Source organism: Tupaia chinensis, unplaced genomic scaffold, assembly GCF_000334495.1.
Source record: "Tupaia chinensis unplaced genomic scaffold, TupChi_1.0 Scaffold141887_1, whole genome shotgun sequence".
Taxonomy (NCBI): domain Eukaryota; kingdom Metazoa; phylum Chordata; class Mammalia; order Scandentia; family Tupaiidae; genus Tupaia; species Tupaia belangeri.
Window position 1 is genome coordinate 108,900 of NW_006201743.1, and position 12,450 is coordinate 121,349.

A 12,450-nucleotide genomic window follows, 5' to 3' on the forward strand; every position below is an offset into this window, starting at 1 on the left:
GTTCAGCAGCTCAGTTCAAGTGAAAATCATGCTGAAAGTCAACATTAGTGCCTACTTTAAAGGAAGAGAGGTTTCAGAGAGAGGAAACTATTAAAGAAAGGGCATATTTGGCAGGAATTCTGGAGTTTCTTGAGAGACTAGTTTAAAACAAAAACAAAAAAAACATCCATAAGACTATTGTATCAGGTGTACTGAAATGGGGATGGATGATTTTTGACTACCATTTCAATTTCTTTAGTGATCATTGCTAAAATTTTAATCTAAAATTCTTAGCTTAAAAAGGCGTTTAAAAATAAAATGCAGATAACCGTAACTGACCCTAAAAGAAATAGAAAAACTAAATAAATCAGTTACTATGCAAGACATATTTCTCGGGGCTATCTCTAAGAAGTGTAACAAATACAAATGGTTTCACGGTTTCTTCAAACCTTGGAGCATTGTGTAAACCGATCTAGAGTGGTGCAAAGAAAAAAATACTGCTTTAATAACTGTGTGAAGAAAGCATAGCCCTAAAACAAAACCTGATAAAGATAATACATACAGATTGGTATCACATATACACATTTATGTATATATCTTAAATAAAATATTACCCAGTAGGGTCCAAGAAGGCCTAAAATAGTACCATGCTCTGAGTAAGTGAAGTACATTTCAAGAATTTGAAGGTGATTCCGTATTTGGAAACCTGATAACAAAATCCACCTTTTAAATGGTGCTGAGAGAATACCACTATGATTTTATTTGTAGTTGTAAATAGAACATTTTTTATAAAATTCAGTATTCATTTCTGATTGAAATTTCAATTAAATAAGAAGGGAACTTGCAAGTATAAAAAAATGGCTGCTATTCCAAAATAGCAGCCATTGTCAACAAAATCTCTTAATCTGTATCAAAAAAACTTTAAAAATGCTTATAATCTTTATCTAGGATTTGACTCTTTACTAATTTATTAGCAATATATTCAGAAATGTTTGTTATAACATTTTAGGACCATCCTAAATGTTTAGTAGGAAAGGAATTACATAAATTATTGCAAATCCATATCCAATGAGTAATTTCATAAAGATCATATCAGAAAAGTAATTTCCAGGGAACCAGCAGTTAGCATAATGGCTATGTCACTGGACTCCCATGTAGTCGACTGCGGTTCGCATCCCGGACCCGGTGGCTTAAAACTCACGCCGGGCGCATGTGCATGCGTGCCCAAGATCCCGAGAGGAGAATGGAGGAGAAGGGATTGTGGCGTGACCATCCCCCCTGGGGGGTGATTTCTCGCTTTCTGTCTCTATATCTCTCTCTGTCTGTCTGGCAAGCGCACACGCCCTTTAGCGAAAATCTCTCCAAAAAAAAAAAAAAAAGAAAAGTAATTTCCAGATTAAAAAAAAAAAGCTTTATGATATAATACTGAGTAAAAAGGATGCAACAATATATTTAGTGTCTTGCTTTCTTAATTTTTTTTAAAGAATTATTATCATCATTTTTTTTTTTTTTTTTAACTTGCTGTAGGGCCCATGCACTCATGAAAGACAGAGAAAGAGAAAGGAAGCAAGCCATCAGGTCCAGGACTTGAACTGTGGTTGACCATATGGGAGTCCAGTGTTTATAACCACTCTACCACCTGCTGGCCCCTCTTGCCTTCTTAATTTTATAAGGAGGAAAAAAGATGCACTCCAAGATTTTTATGGTGATCATCTATTAGTTTAGAGATTATGGATGATTTATTTTCATTCTGCATTTCATGTTTCATAAGTTTTATCCATTGAGCATGTATTGCTTTTGAAACATAGAAAACAAAACATAAAAATTTAGTTTTAGGACAATAAAGCAATTGGTAGTTAATCTGATAATTTTACTTTTGATATTTTATTCCAAGGAGATTACCTGATGCACGTCAGAGATGGGGGAGATGTATAATTGTTAGAAACATTTTCAGTGGGTGCATCATTAATGTTAGTGCAAAAAGTGGGTCTGAGGTGGTTCAACCAACTGCTAATAGGATAATACAGTATAGTCAGTGAAAGTAATACACAAACATCTAGATTCATCAAAGAAATAACACTTGGAAAAACAGAACACAAAACAGTATTACTCATTGTTTACTGTTATACTACCAAATATAAATTAACTTTGTTTAGAAGAAGGTTTAGAACTATAGTGAGTTTTTTCAAATTTGAATGTAAACTATGTTCATTTTTTTGTAAATTGTCTTAAATTTATAATGCTAGGGTCCAGCAGGTGGCATGATGGTTAAGGGGCTGGACTCCCACATGGGTGACTATGCTTTGAGTTTGAGACCTGGCAGCTTGCTTTCACTTTCCCCCTCTCTGTAGTTCACCACCCATTTTATTCTACACTGTGACCTCTTTGAGCTCAGGAACTGTATTTCTTTGTGTTTTTGTTGTTGTTGTTGTTGATCTCTACTTTCTCAGTGTCTTAATTCAGTAAGTACATGGATAACTGTGTAGGACTTGAACTGTTGACTGTTGATGAAATTAGGTGTTTTGAGTAACATTTATGTTCTCATCAGGAGGCAGATAGAATTGGTTAAGAGTTCTACTATTTTCTAAAACAGGTAAGGAGCAACTTTACAAGAAGCTAATATTTTCTTTTTTTAGCTAGAGATGTTCAGCAATAATACCAAGTAAACTTCATTATTAGAGCTTAAAAAAAAAATTCACAGCCCTGAAGACAAAGTGAAAGCCCTATTATAAAGGTATCTTCCAGAACACGTTAACTGGATTTCCAGATTTCTACCTGTATCCTAACTCCGTAGAAGATTTCATCAAAACAGTTATGTAATTGCCAAATATGCATCCATTTAAAAATACTTCTTTGCTGCCTCTTGTGTGAATCTCATAGGACTCATAAACTATGTGTATAAAATATGCTAGTGATGAATTAGTTCTTTCTGATTCACAACCAAACTGAAATAAAGTCATCACTGAATATCTGGAAAGCTTGCCACCAGATCACCTTACTTAAAATGTTTGTGAAAGTTTAAATCTGGACAAATCTCAGAGAAAAACATTAACAGTGATTTCTTTTAGATCACTTTATTTTTCATAGATCCATCAAGGATCAACTTCTCCTATTGACCTAATCTCCAAATTGCCTCATTAGTAGTGACTATTTAAAGACCCCCATTTTGCCCCTCACACGAAGTTCTTGAAGTTAACTTGGCAGCATGTATGCCACCATTCTCACTTCCACGCCTGTGTCAAACAGCTCTGATAAATGATGGCAGTTTCTTCATCAGCCAGATCCCTGTCTTTCTCAAGATAGAGCTCCCTGCAGTCCTTGCTTTTCCGTCAGATGATCCCTAAAATGAAACTAATTTGCCATCCCTGCAGTATGCCAGGATCATCAGCACACTCTCCCCGCATGACAAATTCTGGAGAACGAAAAGCTTCCTAAGAAGGCTTGTTTCTACAATGCAAACATCTGCTTCAGAAAAGAATGCCTTTGTGGGGAGCACAGCAGCAAAAACAAGAAGAAAAACCCTGAAACAGGGCATATATATATATTTTTTTAACTGTAAACATAACATTTTTTCCCTGAGAAAAACAAAGCCACAGTAACTCAGGGATACCATAGTTTCAAACAATAGTATCATTGATTTATATTATTGTTTAACAAGCAATGAAGGATGCTTTATAATCACTTCTTTGCATGGCATGTCTATTTGAAGATGTTGCCATGATCTTCTAATACTTGGTAGTCACGTTGGACTTGGAATCTCCGTGGCACACAGTACAGGTTAGTGGAGGATATGCTTCATCAGAGTGTCACCAGTAGAATTATGTATGTTCTTTTAAGGTGATTGTGGTTGACAACACATAAAAGAAGATGAGAGATTACTTACCAAAATTATAGCTATGATTTAATTGCTTCATGGATTACCACCAAACTACTTGAAAGTTTGGGCTCTTGAGCTAAAAACTGCTACAGCTCTACTACTGATAGACAAAGAAAAAAAATATATATATATATCAAGAAACCAGTTTTCTTGAAGAGCAAAGATTGTTTCACCATGGCATGAAGTTCTAGAATTATTCGTCAGTTGTTTTGAAGCCTGCCCTAATACCGATTAAGTGACAAACAGATCCACTGACAAGAGTAATCATGATTATTAGGTCCTGTTTTTCATCAGATTATATTCAGAAGAGAAAATGAGATTTACATTTGCTTAGTAAGTTATGTTCTAGAGCATATGCAATGTTACCAAGGAAAAGAACTTACGGAGGGATCTGTTATTTATAAATAGTGGATTAAAACAACATTTGGGACCAGCACATGGCATAATGGTTACTTTGCTGGACTCCCTTATAGTCGTCCAGGATTTGGACCTCGAGGCTTAAAACTCACGCTGAGTGTGTGTGCGTGCTTGCTCAAAATCCCGAGAGGGGAAGGGATGGCGGTTTGGCCATTTCCCTGGGGAGCGATTTCTCACTTTCTATCTCTCTGGCAAGCACACGCTCCCTATAGCAAAAGTCTTTCAAAGTAAATAAATAAATAAATACAAACAAATAAATAACATGTAAGACCATTCTCTCTTGTTTACAACTAGCTTGCCAAAACCAAATCTAAATTCAGTTAAAAATAATGGTAGTGTTGGGATGAAAGTGAGATGCTTAATAAAGCTGTTTACAGTCCCTAGTTCCCATCATACAGTAGGCAGTGAGTTACGTAGAAAAGTAATTTTTAATTATTAACTGGAATTTTGGTCCTAAACTCCAGTGCTTGACCAGACCTTGACAAAGAAACTGCTTATTCTCCACCAGTGCTGAAACCCAGGTTTGAATTTGTCCAGTTCAGTAAGGCTAGAATAAAGAAACCTGAAATGAGAAAGAATTTTTTTCCCTTTTGCCTAGGGCCACACACTGCCCAATATCATATATCCCTGGTGCTCTCAGATCTGAGCCCAGCTACTGAATGAGTTAGAATATTTAAAAGGAGGAGCTAGGGGGGATGAAATATTTTCTGTTCCATCTAAAATAGAGATGTCCGCATATGTGCTTTTGCCAGATAACAGAGGTTTTTTAGGATTGAAAACTAGTGCTAGAAAAATCGATCACAGAACCCAATCCATCAACTTGTGCAACTGGAGAAGGTAGTGCAGCTGGGTTGGAGTGGAGGAGGGATGGCTAGTGACAGGACCTTTAACTGTGTGGCTTTATGTTCAAATGGTGTATGCTCTGAATGTTTTCACGTATTTCTTCTGTTATGAAGTTGGGAGATATCAAATTTTGCCAAGTAGTCCAGAGGAAAGGCCCTTTGGAGCAGAAATAATGGCATAGCAATGACAGCATTGTGGAAGGTCGTGATCTGGTCAGAGGTCTCTGGAAAGATTCATGTGGCAGGAACAACATGGAACCAAGGACAGGACTGGGAATGGGAGCCAGCTTGTAGGTGCCTTGCATTCTGTTGTAAGGACTAGATCTTATTAGGATGGGGAGGAGCCAAAGTTAAAATAATACTTTAATAATAAAGCTTAGCAAAAAAAAAAAAAAGTGTGAAAAGGTTCATCCGTACCTCTGTCACTCCATGACACCTTTATTCATAGGAACTTTATTCCCCAGTTCTAGTCACAAATCTGTACATCATTTTGTATTCTACCGCTTTTAGCTTAATTTCTTGTAATAATTTCTACATTTCCATGGAAGGTTCTAAGCAAAGGAGTAGCATAAACAAACTTGCCTTTTAGAAAGATACCCTGGCAGTGGTACAGTAGATAGATTTGATGGGAAAGATTTGAAATGAGGTTAAAGAGTAGGAAATGTATTAAAGAGGTGTTGAGGAGCCCTGCCCTGAAGAAACCTGCGAAGAGTTCTAGTGTAAACATGAGCATTCCTTCTTGAGCTCATGTGGTGGATTGAGAGAAAGGCTTTTCCCTCTAGCCAAACAGAAACACCGATTCCACTTGGGTAGTATTTACAGGTCTCAGAAATCTAGCTCGTTTTGAACGAGGCTGGGCCCTAAGAGACCGGAGCCACTAAGTGAGCACGATTGAGTAGCAGGGTGCAGCAGAGCAGTTTCATTTGGCCTGGGCAGCACCTGCGTGGACCTTACCGGGCTGTTAACTAGTGCTGTACTTAACCTTTGGATTCTTAGCCACTTTCCAAAAGTGGTCAGGAATGTGCATGTGGTGAAAATATAGATTCAGAAATTTTTTCTTGAATAAAATACTATTTCAGCAGTACACATTAATCAAAAAATTGTTACATAAAATTATTTCAAGAATGATATGTTGGGAAGGGTACATTGGACTGTTCAGGGACAGACAGGGGCAGTTCAGCTGCTGCCCAGTCCTGCTGGTTACACTTAGAGCAAGTCATTTAATCTCTGTGCCTACTTTCCTGACCTCAACAACTGTAGGAATTTTAACCTCCAAAATGTATATGCTGCCATTTCAGCAATGTCTTTTTTTTTTTTTTAAACTGGGAATAAAAGAGTAATTTTGACTTTGATAGTTGATTGAATAATATACTACAAATTACATGTTGATAGTAATAGCATAGGGAAGCCTGTGAAACATTTGCCACTGTAAATAGCCTTGTTTAAAATCTTCCATTTGATACTAAGGTTGCTTTGATCAGTATTTGAAAAGGGAATGTAATCTGTTTTCACTTTTATAAGCAGACCAGTAGGATTAAAGTCAGTTCAAGGCAGGATAGCAGAGTGTGTGTTTCAGTTGCTTCTTTCTTCCTCTTTTTCTCACTCTTTCATCCCATCCTCCTCCTTCTCCTCCTCCTCCTCGAAGAGGGGGTGACCCTTTTATGTTAATCTAGTTGATACCACTCTAACAGATTATAGATGATGGTTAATCTTTAGAGATTTAAAAACTGTTCGAAATACTGCCTTAGTAAAACACTTTAAATTTAGCTATTTTACTTAAAAATAAAAACCTCAAAACTGTTCTGTTATAAAAAATTCTATTATTTTACCAACTTGTTTAAAAAAGACTGTATTATATTTCTCTATATTTATTTAAACATAGATAAATACCTTGCTATTTCCAAAAAAGGATATCAGGTGACTCCTCACCTATAAATAATTTACAACTTTGTATTGTTTTTGCAGATTCACTTTTCTTAAAATCTCAGAACATCTTATGTAGTTGAAAGAGTGGGAAGGAACCACAATATTATATTCTGTCAAATAATTCCCAGTAGTGAAAACACTGATAAAAGGGCCAAGAAAAGCCTCTTCGTGTAGAAAATCACTGACATATTTGGGCCTTCATTAAATTAAATTTGCATACTGCTTTGCTTATATACACTTACAGTTTCTTTGGTGACTTCCTGTATTTGGTTTTAATTTTTGAGTAAAGAGATTTTTTAAAAGGTGGATTTATGTGATATTGGCATATTGTCTATTTAAAAGAAACCACTACTGTCTACTGAAAAAAAACACTATTTTGTTTCCACAGAAACCTGCTAATATTTTAGTTATGGGTGAAGGTCCTGAGCGAGGAAGAGTAAAAATTGGTATGTTATATCTTTGATAAGTCACAGTGTAGCACTCTTTTAAAACTTAATAGGCAGCTATATCACTTTTCATTTTCGCCATAATAATATGCATATATTCATATAGTTCCATATGCTCCAAGTCATTTCTTATGAGTATACATAAAAGTGGAAATGTTTCACACCCTGGAAAGGTGTCAGACAATCTTTAGAGACTGAAGTGTTCTAATTATGAAACAAGCTGTGCAAGTTTCCTAGAAACCTCTGCCTTCGTTAAAATTAGCCTGTAGAGGTGGGTGGCTTCTTTCCCTGTCACGGGCCAGCCTCACCTTTAGGCCCAAGGATATACAGCATGCTAATAATTCTACCATCAGCTCTGTCCACTGAGCCAGGTTAGATGAGAGCATATGCATCTGTTGACCTTGTCTAGATTAGGAGCTACAAGGTAGGGCAAGCCATGAGCCTGATAGGTATAGAACCTTAAGTTCTAATGAGATGGTCTTAAGTAAGCTTTTCCTGATGAGAAAAAAATTATTGGGCATATTGTATCTTTACATGTTTTCTGATAGTTCTATTATGTATCAAAGCAAAATTTTACCCATTTCGGGTCTGATAATCTATAAAGATAAAACTAAATTTATTTATATTAACTGGTTTGGTTTATTTTTTTCCCCATTGTCATTTCCAAGTTGTGTTTGTCACATATATCTAGGTTGTTTTGTCTTTGGGTAGAAAAAAAATGTTGTAACTAAATTGTATTAATTTAAAGGCAGCAGAACCTGGGGAGTGTATAATAGTAATTTCTGGTTGCAAGAACTATTAGGAGTTAGAAGTATAGCAGCTGATTTGTACTGCTTCACCAAGAAAAAAAAATTTAGGTGTTTTTAACCCTTTTTCCTCCATCTTGCCCTGTAAATCCCCCAACTCTCACTTTCCACTGAGATTTTTGAAATACTCTTTTATGATATAGACTTTGCACACTGTTAGTTGTGAGCACATTTGATGCACCTCAGTGTACTCCAAGCCATTGGCTTTGAGAACCAGGCCCCATCAGTGCTCATCCGTGTGCCATCAAACACCTTTTACGTCCTTGTGTACTTTCAAAGTGACCGTCCAATACAGTCTGGTGGCATCAGATTCAAATGTAAGTTCAAACAATAATTACAGATGTATTCTTTACAGTATGATTTGGGGGAATTTTATATAAATATTAAAATAATCTAGTTTAAGATGATATTTCTATATGATGTATATGATGTTGACAGGCTTGGTGACATGACATCTTAAAGCATTCATATTTGAAGAAATATTAGTTCTCCTATAAACCAGTATTTAATGATTTGACTCATGGTTTCAGTTCTTTGCCAAATTTTTGGTTTTGGTTTTAACTTCCATAATCAACTTGATTAGAGTAGAACCACTCCATTTTAAAATATGTGTATTAGAAGACTAGAACTAAACTTAACAAATGGTGGATGTAGTTTGAAATTTTTGAATAGGCGATAGGAATAGTGATTATTCAACATATATCAGGCAAAAAGGTATGTGTAAGGATACTGTACATGGAGCTATTGGAGATAGAAAGGTGAAAAAGATGTCATCTTGTGCCTTTAAGATAAACAGCTGTGCCCAAAAAGCCATATTACATATTAAACTATGTTAAATGCCATGAAATATATCTAAGCTCAGTTCCAACTGAGGTATGTGTTTGTGGCCTTTGTCAAATCACGTAACCTTTTAAACCTGTTTCATCATCTGAAAAAAAGAGGTAATTGAATTAGATGACCATTAAAATCTTTTTCAGCTTAAAACAAGTACTATGATTCTTTAAAATTAAGTTAGTGAAATTTGACCCAAATCAGTGGGAGAAATAATGGTGTTCAAATACTGTACAGTCAACTACTGATAACTACACCAGCCAATGGGCTTGTCGATGCAAATAATAGAAAGCCTTGCTCTTAACTGATCCAGTTTCTCAGTGCTTGTGACCAGAACAAAGAATGGAAATGCACCTCAAGAACCCTGTCCCCAGTGGTGGTGTGACTCATCTGCCCAGAGGAGTAAAGGCCCCCTTAACCTTAGTCAGCTGTGCTTGCTATAATCTCATTGAAGAGCTGGGTGACAGTAGTTGGAAGAGAATGTAGAGCTCATTTGTTTTATATGTAGACTTCTCAAAGGGGGTAAGGTGTTTTGTGGATTTTTTTCTCCTCAGAATTCAGCACATTTTTCATATCTTATTAAATAACCATAGCAAAACTAATCAGCTAGACTTGTAAAAATCTGTTTACTTAACAGTAGTAGTAGTATTATTGTTTTTTTTTATTATTATTTTACAGCTGATATGGGCTTTGCCCGCTTATTTAATTCACCTTTGAAGCCTTTAGCAGATTTGGATCCAGTAGTGGTTACATTCTGGTACCGTGCCCCAGAACTACTTCTTGGAGCAAGACATTATACCAAAGCTATTGGTGAGTAGAACTGATTAAAATTCCATGATTTCTAAAATATGATGTATGTAAAGGATACGTATTTGTATGTTTTTAAATCAAGTAATTCAGCAGACGATAGATGTAAAGCAAAAGCCAATCCCAAATGCCATTACTTAGAAATACTGTCATTAGCTCTAGGGATGCATTATTCCACACATCTCTCTCTTTCTCTGCACAGAAAATAAATGGAATCACCCTATACATTTTATTTTTAGCAAGTTTTATTTTCCTTTTCAAGTAAAATTAAATGTAAAACAGTAAAATTTTGAAGCCTTTGAATTTCAGATAAATGTTTCCTTTACGAAAAGATATATTAATAACTTCTGAGAGATCCCCCTAAAGGAAAAAGATTGTGAAAAAGAAATTCAGGTACTTAGGACATTTGAATCCACTTTTCCATGTTAAATAGTTTTGATACCTCTTATTACAAAGCATTACAAAATTAACATTATTATACTTTTCCCTTACCAGCTTATCGATGTATAAGCTGTGTTAGTAAGAGCATCATCATTATCATTACTTTGTCAGTGTTTACATTTTGTCCTTTCTTGCTAACCATATCCCCACAGTTGTTTTTATCCTAAGTTACATATTGTAATTAATTTAATACTCGATTTTTACAGTCCTTTGACTGCTACCACTCCATTACTGACATCTTTTATCCTGCATGATTCTGTTTGGTTGAAATTGGTCAAGTAGTTTCTTCTGTTTGTCCTTTCTTTTTATCCTTGATTGTGTATATTGCCTCCTTACCCCGTTCTGTGTTCTCCAGAATGGCATTAAACCCTTTTTGCTTTTACTGAATAACGTCTTCCTGGAGTCTTTCATTCTGAATTGGCTGGTCTTCATGCATACTATGCTGTTCCATCCTGGCTTTTCCCTTTTTTTATTTTTCTGGGTCCATAATTTCATCTTTTATTTTGTGCATATAACTTCCTTTTAGAAGGGTATTTTAGAGGTAAATTTTCTACTTCTTGCACTTAGGAAAAAATGCCTCTATTATGGTAGGGTTTAAAATTCTACTCAGCACAAAATAGTTTTCCCCCAGAACTTTGATGAATCTCTTCCTCCATTGCCTTCTGGCATCGATGTTGCCCATAAAGTTTTATGTCAATCTTGTTCTCAATCATTGCTGGATCACCTGTGGTTTTGTTTTTCTGAAACAAATAGCATTTCTCACTTTACATTTGATAGTGATTTGCTGACCACTTAGTGGGCACATTCAGTCTGAAGACTGTGTCCTGTATCTGTAAAATTCTACTGTATAGTTAAGTGTTTATTTCTCTCTTTCCAGAAGTCAGCGAAGTCAGATTATTGGACTTTTTTGATTGATCCTTTATAACACTTATTTTTCATACTTTTCTGTCTTTGTCTTATTTCTATGAACCCCTTGGTCTCTGATAATTACTTTTTTTTTAAAGTATCTTGTATTGTTTTATGGAAAGGAAAGCCTTTCAAATATCTGTGAAGATAGTGATAATAGTGCTTTCTTTGTTTGTAATTTGCAGTATTCCCAAAATAACTACCTATGTTTTCTCTATAGACATCCTTTTTTAAGAGAGATTTTTGCAATAGGGCATGTGCACTCGCTGGGAAGACAGATAACAGAGACAGAAAGTGAGAAATTTACCCCCAGGGAGGATAGCCACACCGCAGTCCCTTCTCCATTCTCTTCTCGGGATCTTGGGCACGCATGCACATGCACCCGGCGTGAGTTTAAGCCACTGAGTCCAGGACTCGAACTGCGGTCTATTATATGGGAGTCTAGTCACATAATCATTATGTCATCTGCTGGTCCCTATAGAGATTCTTAATTTGTGTGTCTTGTTCTCTCCCTCCATGTGCCCAGTATTCTTTTTCTGTTTAGTGACCCTTAATTGTATTTAAGAATCAGGTTATAAAAAGCCACTTGGGAATTTTGTGTTTGTAGAGTATGTGAGTCATAGACTGGTGATTTGACTTTGGGGTGGTTACCTGGGGAAACAGTAAATGCCAGACAAGTCTTTGCTCTGAAGTTATTCGAAGTTTTCAGGGAAGAATACTCTAACTTTGGGCCTAAGCTTTCTATATTTATGGCAGTGCCAGGATGGAGAGTGGGGAGGAATATCAACTGTTCAAAATACCAACTTTGTATCTGGGCTTTCCAAGTTCAAAATCTTCCCAGAATTGTATAGGACAAATCTGATTCCCACTCAGCAATAGTACTGTGGGCTGAGGCTTTCTGTGAAAGATTGACTTTTCCTTCATCTTCCAGAAATGTTTTTATGTATCTCTTCTTGGATCAGGTCTTCACATGGCTAGTTCCTTCTTTTCATGCAGACTTTAGTCAGAATGTTACCTCCTTGGAAAATACTGCCTTCGTCATGTAGTCTAAAATTGTGCCCTACCTCCCCCATCATACTTGTACCTTATTGTCTTTTTTGCCTCAGATGCTACCTAAAATCACCTAAGACAGACTTCTAAGCTGTTGCCCAAACCAAGTACCTGTGTGGTAC

At 36.0% G+C, this 12,450-nt stretch overlaps 1 protein-coding gene across 1 annotated transcript in view; it reads left to right on the forward strand.

The window, feature by feature from the left end:
- CDK8 (cyclin dependent kinase 8) overlaps positions 1–12,450 on the forward strand; it is a gene marked incomplete at its 5' end in the record, with an annotated part of 129,915 nt that overhangs the window by 97,110 nt on the left and 20,355 nt on the right. Inside the window, 2 exons of the mRNA XM_006163280.3 lie at positions 7,430–7,487; positions 9,803–9,934. Coding sequence (XP_006163342.1) covers positions 7,430–7,487; positions 9,803–9,934 — 190 coding nt within the window. The remainder of the gene's footprint in view (positions 1–7,429; positions 7,488–9,802; positions 9,935–12,450) is intronic.